General features: G+C 36.4%; 1 protein-coding gene across 5 annotated transcripts in view; it reads right to left on the bottom strand.

Moving 5' to 3' along the window:
- afap1 (actin filament associated protein 1) overlaps positions 1 to 20,943 on the bottom strand; it is a 246,643-nt gene that overhangs the window by 107,180 nt on the left and 118,520 nt on the right. For all 5 annotated transcript variants that reach the window (XM_039751423.1, XM_039751424.1, XM_039751422.1 and 2 more), the window contains exons 2-3: positions 14,985 to 15,113; positions 14,265 to 14,347 (exon numbers count right to left, since the gene is read on the bottom strand). In XM_039751423.1, the coding sequence (XP_039607357.1) occupies positions 14,265 to 14,347; positions 14,985 to 15,113 (212 nt within the window). The remainder of the gene's footprint in view (positions 1 to 14,264; positions 14,348 to 14,984; positions 15,114 to 20,943) is intronic.

Below are 20,943 nucleotides of genomic sequence, written 5' to 3'. Positions count from 1 at the left end.
CCTCCTGAAAATAATTTGTGTTCTTTTGTTTTAGTCTGTTGTACGAATTGTTAAACCCTGTGATGTTTCTAGGGAGTTATGGCTCCTTTCATTCAGCGACTTCTTCCTATATCTTTGTGTAGACATCTACTTTTTTCCTTTACCTATACCTATCATCATCTCTCAAAACATGTGACATCTCTTTATTCTCCTCTATCTCATCTATTTCGATTTGTTTTGTTTTTAAATTAAAGCCTGTCTGTGTTCTAAGCTCATCTTTGTGATGCAGGCTAGAAACCGCTCTCTGTCTTGCTGAAGTAGAATTCAGATCTGAAAACTGCCCCAAAAGAGATGGAATTAAGTTTTAAATACAGTCAAAACCCCAAATGATCAATTAATTCAATATAATTTACTTTGTCACAGAATTTGCTTATGTTTAAAACTGTAATTAATGGGTCTGGCCCGAACCAACTTGTAATTTGCATTCTCTTAAAATTCCCAGCTTATATTTCATATATTATGGTCATGCAGTTCCAACATATTTTCGTTCTATAAAGATATTCCTACTTTTAAATTTTTTGCTGTAATTCTTTTCATCTATTAATAAGTTCATTTCAATAAGCTTTACAGCTGCTAATGAAACCTGATGGAAAAAATAAGTTTAATGATTAATACTTAGTTGGAGGAATTTATTTTAGAACTTATTTCTTTTAAAGCTTCTCACATTATTCTTGCTTCTTTATTCAGTTTATCGTCTCTCAAAAAAGAAGTTGCACTTATTAGGAGTCACTTATTTTGCTTTAATTGGGATGTGTAGAGTGGCATACCATTAGCACAGCACACTATTTCTGTTTTATTTTCTTTACTCTGACATCTGTGGGGGGACTGGGGTTATTAGTGAGTCAGGAACTTTTCTTTACCCTTTTTGATGTTTGCAACTTTTATTTTCTTGTTCTCTTTTTTAAATTAATGAAAAATTGTTTACAAAGGTAAAAAAAGACACATCAAACATAAAATGGACAGTCTCTTGCAGGAACTAAGAAAAGAAAAGCGATATTTCATACTTGTTAACAGTCTCTGCTTTGAGCCTTAGAATGGAAGAGAAACTGCTTAAGGAAGAGACCGGACATCACTTTCATACCTTCTCCAGTTCTACCTTCTCTTGGTTGGAAAGGTTTAAATAACACTGGCACAAAAAGTGAGTGTCATTTTTACCAAAAACAATCATTAGGGATTAAAACCCCAAAATTATTCTCAATAATTTAATTGTTGTTAATATCTTACTGTTTGGATATTATCTGCTTTCATACAAACAAAAACAATTCAACATACACAAAGTTAAAGAGAGACTTGTGGTACAACAAATAGATACATTTATTATAAGACCTACATTGTTCATATTTAGAAAAATGATTATACCATGCTCCGTAAGTACAATATTTTTAGAACTGAAGTTTCCTGACACAAATATTTACAATATGGTACTTTATTTATACAGAAAGTGTATGATTTTTGAAAACAGACTGCACTTAAAGTTAAAAATGAGAACCACTCCTTATGAGAAAGTTTGATTTTAGTGGTTCCTACAGAGACCACCTACTAAAAACAACAACATCAGATGGGTATTAAAATACAACATTCTGCTCCGACTTTGCCACAATGACTTCTTTAGAACTATTCTTTTGTTTACATTCTGCTAAATACTTACCCTTTCAAGCCTAAGCTTCAACTTTTTGTTGCTCTGAATGCTATCACAAAATGAAATTTGACTAAAGTCTTGTTGAGTTACAAAATAGGGGTCATAATCTTATTTAAATTCTCAGAGGAGTACATGTTAACTTGATATATTTTAATCTCTGGGGAAGGAACAAGAAGCAAGGCAAAAGTGCAACTTACATTGTGTATAAAGTCGTAGTTACTGAGGCTTATCCAGGTTCAGGGAATAATAAGGTAAAGGTGAAAGGATCTGATTCTAAAACTAAAACAAAGAATATACTTACCAAAAGTAGTTCAGCAAGTGAATATTCAAAATTAAAGGGGCTTCAAGAAAATACAGTACAATTATGCCTCTTTTTACTACAATCAGGCTATGTTAACACAAGAACTATGCTACACACTCAAAACAAAGCAATGATAAAAACAAATTTAAATGCAAGGATTGTACCAAATACAACTTTATTGAAATGTACTGTATATACATTGATTTAATTATTTCTTGCAGAATTTCTTATTTTACATACAGAATAAGCATTAGGAGATGGCACACAAATGCATGTAAAAAGGATAAAAAAAGTTCTTTAAATTCTATTAATTTTGTAGAACAATTTAATGTGAAATGCAGAAATGCTTATGTTTTATTAATTTATTTGGATGCATTTTTAGTTACAGCTTCACATGGCGCTTTAATTACTATAAAGTAAATCACTCTCATGCTGACCCTCTTATTTCCTTAATTAGAAATAAAAGGAGTGCTAGATGCACTGCCTTGTGTCTGTTGTTTCACATGATCAGATATTCAATATAATATAAAGTATTGGTGACTCTTCTCAGGTGATTAACTGACATCTTGAAAAATTTAATTGGCCTTAATCTCAAAATGTAATTTATAATTACAGTATATAAATCAAAATATGTCACATTTCTTTTAATATGACAACTGCTTATCTCCTATCCATCTTTGTCCCCCTCTAACAAACCGGGTATGTTCATGCTACCACTGAAACTTCACATCAACTCCCCTCTCAACTTTAGACTTAGTGTTTTGCCCCAAAACAACTTTAAATTCCCTTCTAGGGTCATTTCTGACAAAGATCTGGAATCATTTCCAGTGTCAGGTTCTGCTCAACTTGTACTACAGGGATACCATACTAGTTCTATTCTAGTTGCTTGTGGTGGTTTGGCATTTCCCAGCCTTTAGTTATCCTTAATAACCTGATCATCTCTGGCAGCATCTTCTCTTAAAGTAACAACTGAGCCCTACTCATACCTCCTTGGAATCATGTGCCCTTCATAATTCATTACGTTTCTTAGATCCTACCACATTTAGATGGCATCTGTTTCTTCTAAGGATTTATAATACTTAAGAACTCCTTGATGTCAGCAGGTACTCTTTAAACCTTTTGTAAGCATTTATATGCTACACCTGCTCTATGAGGAGGGAGTCTGACACTACTTGTGTCAACTGGGTTACATGCCCTCTAAGTATTCCAAGGTAACACTGAATACATCTATCAAGGTCTTTACTCTCTAATACTTACAATCCCTAAAATGCTTTGCCTTCCTACACTAAGCACATCCTCCCGACCTGCCAATGTTTCAATGGGACATGTTAACCTGTTATGTTACCTGCCAATCTTATGACATCCTTACACCAGCAACATTTTTCAGGCCCTTCACTCCTTTTATATAATAGTCAGTACTGACCAGGTGATGTACCAAACACCAATTTACATATCTGTAGATATGACTATGTCAGCAGGAAAGAATAAGCTGCTAAATCAAAGAGTCAATCGGTGCTTCGTAAACTTGATTATGCATGGCAAAAACATTTCTTTGGAGAAACATTACAAAAAGGTAGTACACTTAAAGTACAGCAAGAAAGTCTTCAAAAAATTTGTTTATTTGTTTAAAAGGCGGCCAGAATACAATGGCTAAGGAAATTAAATACAAATGGGGCTTGTCTGAGTCAGATCCCTTTAGTATGTTAGTTAGTCAGCCCAGCTGGGTGGGAGGAGAAAGCTCCGCCAATATCAACACAGATGGAACCAATTTCAGTCTTTGCATAGCCCAGCTCTTCTGAATGCTCTTGCAACAGCTTTCTTGCATGTAGCTTTGTAAACCAGATTAAAGTAATGTACTGTCATATTTTTAATTGTACCTGTCAGAGAAACATATACATCTAACAAAAGTAGTGAGTTATTCCACAGAACAGAATGTACATGTAAATAGTCATATTTCATAAAGTCAGTTTCTAGTGTTTCTGTTTAAACAATAATTCAGATTAGTAAAATAATTAAGTATGCCACAAATTATGCTTAAAATGCTATCTGCAGTATCATTCATATTGCATCCAAAAAGAAAACAATCTACTGTACAAAAAACTTTTGACAAGAAAAAATAGAGATCATGTGTATGGCATCAGAGGGTCAAGTAAAATGTTGTAAAATCTTTGCATGGTTGGTGAACAATGTTCAGACAAGATATCAAATCATAACTTAACAGCCTTACATCCACCTAAACCAATTTAAATATGTAGACACTTCACCCTATTCCAGTATCACTGAACAGAAAGCAAAGATCAGCCCTGGCAAGTTTCTACCTCAGGACACACAAACACAAACTCACACAGACACACACACTGAATCCGCCATTAGCCTAACATGCACATATTGGTATTTGGAAGGAAAACTGATATAGTATACTATTTGTAAATGATTATGCTGAGCATTGCATACAAAAAAAATCTTTTAAGGTAATGCAAAATGGAGAGCCGAATTGAAGAATATCTATATAAAGTGTAAGTTAAAGTGCCAGCTCTACTTAGATCTTCTAATATGAACTGGACATCATCTGCCAGGTGTCCTGGCATCCCAATGTTTTACATACGTGAAACTAAAGACCTCCTTTGACTTAGTGTGTATTCATACTGTATACTATAACATGAAATCATATGCTACATTAAAACTATACATAACAGCCACATCTGTACAATAAGCATACTCTAGATTCACATTATTGAGTTCATCACCAGCCTTCACAGCATGAATAAGAATATCATAATTCTTAACACACTCCTGCCACAAAGCAGGGCAGAGTCTCAAATGATTGAACAAGCAGGATGACAACTTCAGCTGTGATGCCTGTCATTTTTATGGCTATTTTACACTAATAACAACACACTGACATGCCACTGGCAAATGTAATTTGGTTTGAACTTAATTAAAGGAAAGTACTATGATAACAAAACACAATTCTTCATCAACCCAGTGCGCAAACAGTTGTTGGTATAAGCTAGCAAATAACTATAAAATGAGTATAAATAAAATGCTCCTTCCTGCTAGATTGTTGTCTAAAGCCCTTATTCCAGTAACCCCCAAAGTATATAAATCAATAAGTAAAGAAATTTAAAATCTGTTAGCAGAGGATTTTTATTTTTAATGAAAACAAATCTGCTTCATTTCACTGTAGTATCAGTGAAGATGATACAAAGACAGCTGCAAAATCTCAGTGAATGTCTTCACATACAAGATCAGCACAGTTTGCTATTTTTTCTTATTTGATATGTAATGTCTCAAGTGATGACAGCTCCTGTGAAAGGCAATACACAACACAGTTTGTTACAAAGATACTTTAATTTTAACAATGGTGAAAAGATTGTTATTTGCAACAAAAACCTTCAAACTGCAAATTCTTGATCAACACTTTTTGTAGTTAGTGCAACAGGATTGAACTGTTAAATCAGGTGCAGAGCGAAACCTGATGCCAAACACAACAATCAATACAAATTGAACCCAATGAAAAATTGCCAATGGCTATTTCCTATAATTATTATTCGGTTACACATTTGCACCATCTGCCAGCCATACAGAAGATTTTCTTTCCCTTGAAGCTGGTAGAGTTTTTAAAACACACATCTTAACTTAATTTAAAAAGCCTGGACTCCACAATCACAAAGTCTACTGCCCTTGCCAGGAGTTCACTCAGTGCCATGACTAAGGTCTGCTTTTAGAAGAACCTTTCCGATGGGTAATACTTATCAAGAATTTCCTGCTTTTCCAATACTGTACACAATATGTCTCCTGCATTGTCTATATTTTGGGATTGTGGAATTATAATAGGAGCCTGGATTTTTGCATAAAAAAATGAATACATTTTACTTGTTCACAGTCTCATTTCCTGAGTATTTTTGCCTCTTTTTACATATTACATATTTCATTCAATTATACATGTTTGTACAGTATAATGGTCAATCAATGTACAATATATAACTAATACTCCTATAATCTACACACACACATATATAAATGCAAAATTGATTGATTGACGGACTGACTCAGTCACTCTATCTTATATAAACCTAAACATTACTCCCCATTTAATTGAAAATCTAATTTTTGGCCATTAGAAAAACTAAATACCCCAAAGTCTCAAAAACGCTTTGAGTGATTTGATTGAAATTTGATGACATTATAGAAAGAAGTCAATTAGATGCCCCATATTTTTTGTCTAGATTTGTTTAGTAATAATACCATACTGAGAACATACATGCAACATAGTGCTCAGAGAAGCCTGAAGAGACAGAGTAGTGGAAGCTCAGTGGCCTGTTTGAGATGTGCCAGCATATGAAAATGAAGGTCTCCAGCAGAAACAATGAACACTGAGCAATAGGGTGCACTGAAGAGTAATGGGGAGTTGTCTCGGACAGGAAAAAGACACAGCATGGGCTGTGAAGTTGGAAGGAAGGAGGAAACTTCTGTTAAAACACTGTTGCTTCCATACACAACATAAGTTTCAAGTTGTATACTGGGTTTGATTAATTGAAATGGAATTTCTTTTGATTCATAACGTACTATTTCCACACTGTATAATAAGCGAAAAGGTGGATGGAAGTTGTTTATTTAATTGCACTAGTGGAGGTGCATCAGGCAAATGCCAAACAGGAATAACACCACCTGTACAACAAACTGAACACTCTGGAGTACCAGTGGCAACTGTGAAAGGGTAGTTGGCATTCAGGAAAGACTGGAGGATGGCCAGGAAAGACTGGCAGACAGCAGGAGAGACTGCAATGGGTGTGGGCGGTTAGTCACCATACCCACGAGCTTCTCATGTAGAAGCACCTTACCTGACTATGAAGTAAATCAAGAGAAGACAACCTGAAGGCCCACCAATAGGTAGGGGTGGAAAATGAGCCTAATAGGACAGTTCAAATGGTAACTTTTATATTTGAGAGACAAACACTGACAGCTGGTAAGTACAACACTAAAATTCCTTTTTATTCTGTTGCTCTTCACTCCTCTGACCAAAATAATCAAACTCAGCTCACACATGCTGACCTACAGCGCATACCTGCATAATCGAACCCTGTAATTCAATTATGACATAGTGCACATATATGACAGTGACGAATGGAACAGATATTGACAGTGAGAAATCCCTCTAGAAGTGTGTATGTGGGAGGCAGAAAGTGACATCCTCCAGAGGACTGTGCATCCATCAAGGAAGGATGAGGTGTGGAAGGAGGGCCACTCAGTGGATTCAAACTGCTTTCGTAGGTCAGAGGAAAGGGACTCAAAGCTGGGTATAGAACCAGAGTACACCAGGGCCCAATAATGCTGAGTGCTCAGCAGCAGGACAGGCATGGAGCCAGTCCTTTAGAGTGACACACTACTGAAAAATGTACTGGGTAGGGGACGAACCATCGGTAAACGGTGACACCAGCTGACGCCCCTGCAGCTGACCTAATGGGCACTGGTGAAGGTACATCAGGCAAGTGCTGAGCAGGAATAACACTACTTGTACAACAAATTGATTGTCTATCATTGTGTGAGTATGGTAAAAATGTATTAGGTTTGGAAACACAGCATCAGATTGCCCAATTTGTAGTGAGGCACCTGTGATAACGTTCTGTGGTGAATTTTTTATCATGGTCAAGAAAAAAACTGCCACAGTGTCAGATTCTATAGGTACTTGAGAAATTTTTGCTTTTGCACAATAATTCTTATTCTTTGTTTTTCTTGGTTTATTGTTTGCCTTTTTGAGGGCAATCCCCAGTTCTTCATCATAAGTAACATCTCATTCTTGTATTTATTTGAATATAAAGGACCACCAAGTTGGCATTAGTGCCTGTCTTGGTCTCAGTGTTGCTTTGCAAGTGTATTCCCAGATGGCAGGAAGTGAATTTTTTGCTTAAGAGATGTTTCCCCTGGCCATAACAACAGGAAAGAGAAATAATCAGTCTCATTAGACTCAGACTACTCTGTTGCTGATTATTATTGTTCAGGAAGCAAACCAGTTATTGGGATGAGCCTTTATTCAGTGTAATCCTTAGGAGCTTCTATCTCAGTGCTCGCTAAAATATGCTCAAAAAAGAATTCAGAAAAAGTAAATGGTTAAGAGATTTCCTTTTATTTTAGTCTACTATGATAATCAAATGGCATTCGTTTGACTTCCATTCTCTTTACTGACTAGAACTGCAGCTCTGGTCAGTGGCAGGATGGCACTGTAGCAAATCAATTTGCATGATGAAATAATCAGACTAAATAATTACCTTTTAACCCTTTTTAACTTTATTTTTCAATCTCTGTTTAGAATTTCTAGCCTTCACCCTTCAAACATTTAACCTGATTACTCCTTCTTTATAAACAATGACCTCCACAAACCCTTGCCATGCATTGCCAATATCCTGCTTTTCCATCACTTTCTGAAACAAAAAGTAAAAAAGGATTAAACCTCCTCTTGGCCCTTCCTTCCCATCTAACTTCCCCAATGGCGACTGTCAAAATTAACATTTTTCCTCACTACAATTTTGCTCTTTCCCCCTGTAAAATAGAAGGTCAAATCTTTTCTTCCCCACTCTCTATTTCATGTGGAATACAAAATAATCTTCCATCGGGCATTGTTTAACACTAGAATCCTGAAGCACACCTTAAATTCCTTCCCACCTCTCCATCAGCGTCTTTTGTTTTGTAAATGTGTTGATCAACACAAGCAACAAGCAGCCTGCTATCCCATCCTCCAACTCGACAGAGCTCAACTCGAGCAAAAAGTTCTTCCTGCTCAAACCAAGGCTCCTTATCCGCATGCGAGGAGCCTGGAGTTGTATAGGTTAAATAATATATTGTCATTTGGAATACGTACATTTTATGTGTGTTCCATATCTACAGTGATCTGTGTAAATGTAAGATGAAATGCGAGGCAGGAATTGTTGAACACATAACTTAAAGAAATGTTTTTCATATTTCAGTAATGACATAATTTAGATATGAAGTGTATAACATGTGAAGACTGAACTCCAAATATCAAACACTTTGCAAAAGGTATAAATATAACAAAACAAGTGTGCTTTTATTCAAAAATATAACCTTACAAAAAGAAATTGGGTTAGGGTACAACCGTAACATGACAGCTTGGGTAGTTATGTGGTAAGAACTGCTGCTTCATAATCAAGAAGTTGCCGGATTGAATCCGAGCACAACTGTTTTGAGTAGGTAGCTGCTCTTACTGTTACTATTATAGAATAAAAACATATATTTGACTTGAGTCTGTAAAGGCTGGTGTAAATTAATGGTACTTGTAAAAGTTAGAGTTTTTTTTATTCAGGTTTATTCTCCCAGTCATGTTCATGCTCCCCCAGATCTGACACTGCTGTTTTCAAATAAGCACGTGCTATAACAGAGGTGAACTTAGATGAGGACGAGGGTTCTACATTAGAGAAAGAGAACAGAAGCACTCACTGCAAGAAACGTCCACTCACACAACAATGCAGCTGCACCAGGCATAGTGAAAGTGAAAGATGGGTCTATTTGGATGCAGTAACAGGTCGGGCGTTGTCATGCCAGTCAATGTGTCACATGCATGTCCTTCAAAGAAAAAGCAGGGCTTACAGAGCTCGCCAAGCTATTGTTCAAAGTCCTGTTTGTGATTATGTTTTGTGATGGTCTTTATATGAAAAACATTCATATATTACTTGTATAAAAGCCAGATTGAATGTTATTTACCTATATATCTTGATTTATTTACTTCTCTTCCTACAGCGTAAAGTCACAAGTAGACTGCAGTGCTTCCTGTGTTTGATCAACACGGGCATGCTAACAAAGTACATGTGTAATATCACGAAAAGTGTGACAGCAGTTTTCACCTCCAGCTATAAACTCTTCAGTATGCAAGTGACTCTCCACGCTAGTGTTTAGATCTGGACGGTGTATGTGCCCAAAAAAAGATGTCTGACTGACTGAAGAGAGACCAACTACATGTACATCGCAATAAAGTCGCCTTCAGAGAATGAATTTGTTTACGTAAATAGAAAGCATTTCCACTCTATTAATGTGAAAAATATCTATGATGTGAAAAATGCACCTCATTAATGTTGTACCGAGATATACAAGTGTCTCACCAATAATTGCAGCAGCTTGCATCTCAAACTGTGTGAGCCCTAAAATTCTGCTACACACTTCCCTTCTTTTCTTTCTCATTTTTCACCTCCACTCCTCCTGGCAAGCTTCATCCTCTTTTACCCGAATCTGGCTCCTAGAGTAATGGCTGCTGGCGTCTTTTATAAAGGCACCCAAAAGTGCTCCAGGTGCTCATTGACCTAAATCTGGCAGCACTTCCAGGGAGGAGAACTCCGGGAGTCTGAGGCATTGCTGCAACCCAGGGGGGCTGCCACCTAGCACTCCAGCAGAGGCAATGCTCTGGATATGTTCCCTCCCCCAGTCCTTCCAGCGTAGAGATGTCCCGCCACATCATGCATGAGCATTAAAATTGGGATTTCTAAAGGGAAAGTGTGAAGAACTTTGCTTACACAGTTTTATGTATCTGAATATTTTTGTGTGTACGCACATTTCTAGCTTTGTCTGTATGCCATGTTTTTGTGTGAATTCTATGCAAGGTGTTATACATGAGGCCATAACTCTGCAGTTTCATATTTCTCATTAATGCATTTGAGGTTCCATTATCTTCTCTCTTCTACGTTCCCTCACAAACTTTTTTGGATTTCTCTACTTGTCTATGTAACTGAAAAAATTACTATAAAAGGGCTCTAAACTAATGACTGCTTGTTTAACTAAGACATTCTGTAACATCTGTACCTGGCACAAGTTACCAAGGAAAGAAAGAGATAAATATAATTAAATACCTTTTATTTTTAAGAATGTATAAATAAAACACTTCTCTTTAGAGACAAATGTTATGTCATTTTCTAACCCACTTAGTCCAGACCAGGGTCATTTGTGGTGGCTGGAGCTTATCTCAGCAAGCATAAGGTGCAAACCCTGGACTGGAAGCCAGTCCATCACACACGCACACATACACACCAACCACACACTATGGCCAATTTAATGTCACCAGTTCACCTAACCTGCATGTCTTTAGACAGTAGGAAGAAACCGGAGGACACTGATAAAATCCACACAGACACAGAGAGAATATGCAAGCTCCATGCACAGATGACCTGGGACATGAACCCTGGTTTTCTTACTGCAGGGCAGCAGCACTACCACTACATCACCGTGCTGCCCTAGAGGTAAATTTATATGTACCGAAGACTTGGGACTGTTAGGTAATGTTAAAGCAAATGTGGTTCAAGGGCTCACCAAAAGGAAGATGGGAGTGTGGAGCGAACCCGCATCGTCACATTTGGTGGCAGTGGTGGGATGAGCTGAAAGTGGAGACTGAAGAGGAGACAGAGCAGCAAGCAGGGTTGGTACCAGATTTTAAAGAACCCACGGACCCAAGCCGGAGGAGGACATTTTAACGGACTGAGCTTTGTAAGTGGACATTTGTTTGTTTGATTGGTTTTATTGTCTTTTAAAAGTTCTTAATCTTTTAATGTCCTGATTTTACAAGGGGGGCTTGTGTTGGTTTAAGTGTGGGATTGTTTTAGTGCTTTTATTAATTATTTTAGTGCAGTGGTAGTGTGCCGAGCTGTGGATCTGGGCCACCAGTTGCACAGGGTTGGCAGTGGCATGGAGCCTTCCCGTTTAACTGGGGCTTATGTGGGGAGGAATGTGGTATAGATGGTCCACAGCTCATGTTCAAAGGCCACTTTTTAAAATAAATAATCGCCGCACAAGTACTGTCATGATAACAAAAACACATACAAGAACCAGCAAATGAGAATGAACAAATCGTAGGTGTAAAACAAGTATTGCCATAAAGGTGTCTGAATAAAAACATCAAAGCCCAATATGCAAACTAAAAATCAAAAGTCCTGACACCCTTACTGTTGTTTTGAATAACTAAAGCTGCAACAAAGTTTTTCCACATAATTCAAAAATCTTGGACACATGAAGTATAGTGAAGTGATCGTAAAAATTATGATTATGTCATAGTCATGTCACATGGTGGTGCCAGCAAAAAAAAAAAAAAAATAGAGGTGCAAAATAAAAATAAACAAATAAGCAAACAAACAAATAAATAGAACATCCATCCATCCATCCATCCATCATCATCCAACCCGTTATATCCCAACTACAGGGTCAAGGGGGTCTGCTGGAGCCAATCCCAGCCAACACAGGGCGCAAGGCAGGAAGCAAACCAGGGGCAGGGCGCGCACACACACACAGAGCACACACTAGGGACAATTTAGGATCGCCAAGGCACCTAACATGCATATCTTTGGACTGTGGGAGGAAACCGGAGCACCCGGAGGAAACCCACGCTGACGCTGAAGAACATGCAAACTCAATGCAGGAAGGACCCGGGAAGCGAACCTGGGTCTGCTAACTGTGAGGCAGCAGCGCTACCCACTGCGCCACCGTGCCACCCTAAACAGAACATAATGATAAAAATTAATATAATTAAAAACTCACATGTAAGTCACATGTATTAAAAATTATTTTAACTTCACTCTTATTATATTTTGCATGAAATGTAATATAGTAGTGATGTGGCTACTTGTTTCAGAGTTAAAAAAAAACAAAAAAAAAACGTACTTCTGTTTGTGTGCTGCTGAATTATTTTTCTGATATATTATTGCTGATCACGGTAGCAAATATATTGTAATTTTGGTGGCATTTAACTTTGTTTTTTTGAAGAGACTGGCAGAGACCTATTAAATGTAACCTAATGTAATCCAGGAATGGAAATACACCATTTACGCAATTAAATTTGTTCATGAAAACCAGCCAGCAGATACATATTAAACACTCTAACTAAACATGCTTATTTTTCACTGACTCTTTCATAATCACTTCTTTTATATTTCTCCATATCTTCAAAGTTTAAATCCATGATAAACATTTAACAATATACTTTCTCCGGTCCTGTTCAGCCTATATACATCGGACTTCCAATACAACTCGGAGTCCTGCCACGTGCAAAAGTTCGCTGACGACACTGCTATTGTGGGCTGCATCAGGAGTGGGCAGGAGGAGGAGTATAGGAAACTAATCAAGGACTTTGTTAAATGGTGCGACTCAAACCACCTACAACTGAACACCAGCAAAACCAAAGAGTTGGTGGTGGATTTTAGGAGGCCCAGGCCCCTGCTGGACCCCGTGATCATCAGAGGTGACTGTATGCAGATTGTGCAGACCTATAAATATCTGGGAGTGCAGCTGGATGATAAATTGGACTGGACTGCCAATACTGATGCTCTGTGCAAGAGAGGACAGAGCCGACTATACTTCCTTGGAAGGCTGGCGTCCTTCAACATCTGCAATAAGACGCTGCAGATGTTCTATCAGAAGGTTGTGGCGAGTGCCCTCTTCTACGCGGTGGTGTGCTGGGGAGGCAGCAGAAAGAAGAAGGATGCCTCATGCCTGCACAAACTTTTGAGAAGGCAGGCTCCATTGTAGGCACGGAGCTGGACAGTTTGACATCCGTGGCAGAGTGATGGGCACTGAGCAGACTCCTGTCAATCATGGAGAATCCACTGAATCATCTCCAGACAGAGGAGCAGCTTCAGCGACAGACTGGTGCCACTGTCCTGTGCCACGGACAGACTGAGGAGATCGTAAGTTTGCAGATACATTTCTTCTGCACAATTCTAAGGCAGCTTCTGACTTGCCTTCTCTCCTTCTAAGCTGACACTGTTCCTTTTACTCCTTGTGGAATCTCCATGCTCCACACGTCAGCCCCTACCCAATCTTGTAGATTTTCTCTCTCTCTCTCTTTCTTACTCTGTTTCCTTTAAATAATCCCATCCAGAACATGCTGTACATGTACATCACCTCTACACCTTGGAGGCACCTCATTTTCCACAGATCAACATACTCCATCTGCCTAGTGAAAAAAATTTAATTATGTACCATGCACAGGACATCGGTTTACACCTTTAGATGTGAAAATTATACAAATAAATCACAAAGTCTGTTTTTTCCATTTTTTTGTATTATTTGTTTAATGAATGTACAGTATTTCCTATTTTGCATTAAAAAAAAAATCACATTTTATTGTGAACTAACTGAAACATAGCCTCTGAGCATAACACAAATTAAAACCTTTAAACCTTTTCTGCAGATTCTGTAGATTAGATTCATCATCATTCTTGAAAGATAAATACAGTATGTTATATAAAATTAAAAAAACGTGAATCTACTATTATGGAACTAAACAGGACTTACCAGCCACTGATGAGGGATTTCAGGGAGTGGCATTTGTGGTGGAGCTGGCAGGCAGTTAGACACCTCAGACTTTTGATGATGATCTGAAATCATATTGAAATGAAAGAAAACAATTAATAAATTGTGAGTATAAAGAGCAAATATTTAGAATAATGCAAATAAGTTAAAATGAACCAAACTGATGGCAAAACCAGAAAAACACACCTTTAAATTATATACATACAGTACATAAATTATGTTCAGATCATACTTATATATATTTTAAATGTAAAATATTCAGTGGTATAAGATTATGGAAAGCTCAGTTAGGTAATTTATCTAGATTCAGGATGGATCTTGACCTATGATAGCTCTATTGTTTAGGCATTTCTTAATTACTTCTCTAACAAATAACATAGCCTTACAGTTTAGTATGTAATTCATTTTATGCACACCAGGGTCAAATACAGTGAGATTACTTTACAAAGCTTATTTTCCTGAACACTATTCAAAAGCACTACAGGTAAAGGAGAACTGCTTACATTTTTTGTGTTATGGATGCCTGGAAGGTTAAAGAGAGGCATTGCATTAAAAAAAAAAAAACCAAAAAAAAAAAAACCAGGAAACTTGTGATTCAGAGTCCAGTGCACTACACAGCAAACTCACTTTACAATAAAAACAGAATGATGGACATATACACCAGAGAAGTAGAAACATACAGTATGTATTTACTGCACTAACCTTTGTTTGCTTGTATCCTGTGCAGTAGATTGGCAATAACATTTTTTTTGTCCCTCACGGCAGCACTCAGGTATTCACGATCAAGGAGTTCTAGAAAGAGAGGCAACTCCAGGACAAGCTCCTCCATTGCTGAAACCAAACAATAAAAAATGGAATTTATAAGAAGTTTGTTATACTGCTTGCATAAATGCTTAAAAGTTATTTACTTTGAATAATTAAGTCTTTACTCAAAGACATCCTTGTGATTCTCAAAGACTCTGCATCCTAGAATCGACTTGAACTCTCTTATATTCATTGAACTTTCAAGCCTTTCTGCAGTCAATTAAACCTCATCATTTTAAGAAGTCAGACAAATCTAAGAAATCCCTTTAATAGCATCAGACAGATCATGCAAAATACATATCAGTTAAAGAAATACTGTACATTCCATCTGAAGACAATTTAAAATGATGACTTGTGGTGGTGCCTCAAAGTATTTAGAGTGGAGAAACACCATTTCAGTCATTCAACAAAAATATCTGCCTCTTAATTTTTTTTAAACCTACATTCCTTCCTCTTGTAAACCCAACTTGAGATATCTGGAGATGTAATACTCAATTTTCCAGAAGCAGTTTAACTCCTTTCTCACCATACTCAATGTTATTTTGCACAATAAATAATGGGTGATGTACACTTTGAATGTTTTTCTTGACTGAACATAGCAGTGTAGCAACTATCCACAACTGTCCTAGCTGTCCCATGTACTGTGCTCTCACTAGAAAAGTCAGTCAGAGTATCGTGCAGAATAGTCTAGCCTAATGGTTCCTAAACTCAGTCCTGGGGACTCACTATGGCTGCAGGTTTTTGATCATATATTTTGTCAATATTAGGATTGCAATGACAGGAGCAAACTATAAGAAAAAAGGACAAAATAATAGGAATTAAAGAGAGTTAAGCAATAATACTATACACAAATTTCTAAATGTGATATAAATGTAAAAACAATACTGCTGTGCTTTTCTAAATGCATAATAAGAGGAGAGGAAAATATCAGCTAATTAAATGAGATCAATTACTCAATCACTCAAACAATACTCAGTAATTATCACTAATTATGAATCTGGTTTGAGAAAAAACCTGCAGCCACAGTTGGTATCTAGGACTGAGTTTGGGAAGCACTGCTCTAGATAAGTTTAAACCTAACCTCTCTAATAATTATCTCTATCTGGTTCAAAGATTACACACTTACTTTGCAGATGCTTCCCTAAAATAATCAGTATCATTAACAAATGTGTTTTTTTTTTCGAAGTGAAGAATCTTAATATTCAAAATAAGTCAACAAATAGGAGCTGTTCCATCCAAATGAAACAGTAACCATCACAAAGTTTCTGGGTTTGACTCTGCTAGGCTATATGACAACCAGTTTAAATCTTGATTAAAAAAACTAAAATCTTATATGTTTGAATAAGTATGTCTTACTAGTACAGTACTAGTTGCATTACTAGTCCTGCAGAGAAGCCAAATAAAACAGAAATATGCAAATGAAGTAATTAAAATATTGTGCAATCAAACTCTGCAAAGGTTTAACTTTTTGGATATAAATATAAATTTACTGTCAGGAATTTATTTATTAACATGTTGCTGAATGTGTCCTTTCTCTTGCCACTTCTCTTGCACTGTAAATTTTCACTGTGGGTTTAGCAGTTTTCAAGCTTTTTAATGGTATTTTGCAAACATTTTTCCAGCTTTTTTGAGGCATGTTCCAGGTGTTTATAAGTATCTTTCCAGAGTTCTCACAAGCCAAGCAAAATGACACCTTTTATTGGTTAGCTAAAAAGATCACAATATGCAAGCTTTCGAGGCAACTCAGGCCCCTTCTTCAGGCAAGATGTAAACAGAGTTCTCAACAAAGAGTTTTTCAGGTTAAATATAACACATCGCTTCCATTTTACAGTTTGTGAGGTGTTGTAATACTCTCACATGATTTTAATCCTGGTGATCACTGTAATAAAGAGCAGATGTTGTGATGGGAAATATTGGGTTCACCCTGTTCTGCAGAAAAGGGAGGCGAGAGGACAATTCTAGATTCTGTATGGAGCAGGCAGAATCCTAGAACAATTCCAGGATTACATGTGGGTGTCAATAAGTACTGTATGTAAACACATAAGTAGGAATACAAGAAAAATAAAATTATTGCATTATTTTGCAGAAAAAAAAAGCCTGCTACTGTTGGCCATGACATCATGCAAGCATAAGATTTTGTCATCAAGTAACAGCTAGTTAGGAAGGGGTTATTTTACACAGAAGTAATAATCTCAAAAGAATTGAACATATATTTTTTGCTTATACATTTAATCCTGCATGTGCCAAAGGGTAAATTTAACCTGTCCAATTTAGGGTCACTGTAAGTGAGGGATTATCGCAGTAGCACTGGGTGTAAGGTAAAAAGCAAATGCGCTGGAAGGTGCACCGACCATTTTCAGGGCTCAGTTGCACAGCCAAGCAGCGTGGGAAAAGTGCACTGTGTGCAGTCTGGTAAAATAAACATTATTACAGTGCTTGTTTAGTTTTAATCCAGTTCTTTGCTAAAGATGTATGAGGTCAATGTTCACCTGGGGCTCAGACTCTGAATGGTAAAACGGACTAGAATGTCATTTACTTCATAAAGGATTTAATCGATTTTCTTAATTGAAAAGTATTACTGACACAGTTCCAGATACCAATCAATCCTGAAAGGAAGAAATGTCAATTCTATGCTACCATTCTTCCTATATGTTAAAACATCTGTACTAAACTTAAACTGTATTAAAAACTAAATACATACCTATACTGTAACTTTTGTTGAATTCTTCTAACTTGATTGTAAGGCATGTGCACACCAAAAAACTCTTCCAAAGCACTCTTTGTTTTCTTTTCCTGATATTTTATGAGCATTACCATTGAATTTTAATGGAACAAGTGTTTGGCTAAATATGCTTGAAAACTGCTGCATGCAGGGGTTTTCTAAACCATTTTCTGCTAAAATGCTTGGGTTTAAAGAGTGTCATTGAAAACAACGATAAACGACTTTGAAAGTTATTTAGGAGCATTCGGGACTAGTGCTAAAATTCTAGAAAAATGCTTAGGTGTAAATGGGCCCTAAAATGTACTGAAGCTCAAGGGCCTTTTAGGAACAAAACTCTTCAGAACATTTTTTAAAATTGCTTTGACTTTCTAACTCTTCACCCCTCTTGGATATCAGCAGCTGTACTGTCCTCATCAACCAACAATAAGCTTTAGAGTTTATTTGAATTCTAGTTTTTGATGTATTCTTGGGAGTAATTACTGTAGTACAATTGTTGTGCTCTATTCTGAATTGTGGTCTTTATTGGTTGCAAATTTTATACTTCAGAGTCACTAATCACTTGCTGGATAGCTATGTCATTTCAGTTTTGTTCCAATTAAAAAAAACACCAATGTTGGCTTAGGTTTGGTAAGGGAATGATTATTTTAACATTCATTACAATTAATTATATTTTTTTACGTGCAAGTCATAAAAACTGTTTTACCACCAAATGTTTTAAACACCAAATCACACAAGGAATCTTGTTTTCATTTGTATGTCACTCTCAGTTCCAAGTGTAAAAATTGTACTTTTTTGTTGCTGGTGTGATTATACAACAATTACATGAAGAGTAACACCTCTACCTCAGTTACTGAATGTAAATATTTAAATGCAAGAAACACACAATTTTATTTTTTTTGTAATAGTCTGTTTTTTGTTTGCATTTACTTTTCGGCATTATCTCCACAGTGTTCTTCTCTGTAATCCTATCAACAAACAATAAATATTAAGAAGCTGTTATGGAAAAATGTCTGCTACCAGGCTGTAAATGTTCCTTCTGCTTCTGCACTCAAAATATAAGGATGTGTGCAATTGTCTTCAAAAAGTTTTTAAAAAAATGCAAGTAGCATGCACAAGGATTGTATAGCAAATGGTAGGGTTATAAAATCCATCTTTTCAGCTTCTCACTCATAAAGTGTAAGAGCTAGCATTGTCAACTTGCAGTACAACATTTTTCCTGTGGCCCTAAATCCTTCCTAATTGCTGTTTCAAAGTCTTGAGTGTTACAATGTACTGTACTAAATTAACAGCAGCACCACACAAATTATTTGTACCAAAACAGGGAGAAGGCAACATTCAAAAAAATCAGTCAAAACAGATTACTTAAATACTGGCAATGACTGATCAGTGCAAGATTTAATTTAATCTATAAAGTAGAATTTCCATTAAACATATCAACTTGACTTCAATTGATATGCTAACAGCAAAGCAACAGAACAAGTACAAATTTTCTGCTATCCATTAACAATTTATAAAAAGCGGAGGGATTTTTTTTCCCCAATCACTCTCATATTTTAGTGCTTATATGATTATAATCAATAACTCTGTGAGATATGCCTGATTAATAATATCAAATTATGTCTAATAAATAAAAAGATGGAAAAAAGGTTAGTAGAGATACAGGGAAGTGGCATGTCTAATTACATATCGTGGGGTGTCATATACATATGCAAATGTCAGACAAGTATTTATGTACAAAACACGGCTCAGACATTAAATGTCCATCCAGTTTTGAGCCCACACTACCCAGTTCAGGGTCATTAGGGTTGCAGTTTATTCCAGTAGTATCAGGCATAGGACAGAAACCTATCTGTAATTGAGCCATCAGGCTAATAAATGTCTGCATGAATATGGACATGAGGGAAGCAATTTCTAGGTAAGACTGGAAATGAATCATGTATGTAAGTAAGTATGTGTTCTTATTCACTTCTGATATTGTGGTTTCAGGAGTCACCCAATTCAGTCTGAAGTGCGTAATATTTCTATGCATACAATTATCCACATTCAACCAGCCATAACTATAACCTTTGGTGTCTTTGTACCTTGCATATTTATCCCCAACTGGGCTAGTTTCCTCTAAATATACCAAATTTTCATTAAACATCAGTGACATTTGGTTAAGTCAACTGGAATCTCCAAACATATCAAGTGTGGGTGAGTGAAGGTGACCATAAAAATTCAAACAGAAAGTTATGTTACAAAGTATTGTATTATTAATACAAATGGAAACAAAAAATTCCTTAATGACAATTTGTTTTCAGGGTTGAACAGCCATTGGTTTAGATAATTTTCCTATGTTTAAATCTTTAAATGCAGACTTGTCCATAACTAATCATCGAAAGTTAGCTGTTTTTATGTTTGAGCTTTATATTATATTTTCTGTGATGAACTGGAACCCTGTCCAGGTGTTACTCATGCCTTTTGCCTTATGTCTGCAGAGACAGGCATCAGTTGCTCCTCAACCATGCCCTGAATAAGCAAGTTAGAAACATGGATGGACAGACGGACAGACATTTATAGTTTCACATCTTGTATCAACTTGAACTTGAATGTGAAATATTTTACTGTGATTTATCATGTGTTTTATTATTTTACTTAAAATATTACTTATAATGCCTATAATGTTACATGTTAATGTAATCTTATTTATTTTGTAATATGGTGTTGTGACTTGTAAAAGATGACAATTTGTGATTAATGTTTACTTTGTTACAGGAAAACTACATGGGTGTCACTTTTGAATAATAAATAATTGAATCTGATTGAAAACGACTTAGATCAATGTATTATTAAACTAAAATACATAAAGGAAGAAATAAGACTGAATACATAGTATCAAAAAAAAAATCTAAAAGGTAAAACAAGTCCTGCTTTTCCACTAGACTGAACTTTAAAAAATGGTCTGCTTTATCTGCTGGGTGGGTTGGCACTTAACTCAAGAAGGTAAAGTAACCAAACTGACTTTCATAAGCAAGAAGTCATAAGTACTGTATGAGACTGGCTAGCTACTTTAAATACATTTTAGTGGAAACTCACTAACTTTGTCCTAGTCAATCAGAAACTTTTTTCCTGGGTACCCTCTGCCCATTCCCACAA

This window comes from Polypterus senegalus, chromosome 4, assembly GCF_016835505.1.
Source record: "Polypterus senegalus isolate Bchr_013 chromosome 4, ASM1683550v1, whole genome shotgun sequence".
Classification (NCBI taxonomy): domain Eukaryota; kingdom Metazoa; phylum Chordata; class Cladistia; order Polypteriformes; family Polypteridae; genus Polypterus; species Polypterus senegalus.
This window is presented reverse-complemented; position numbering and strand designations above follow the sequence as displayed.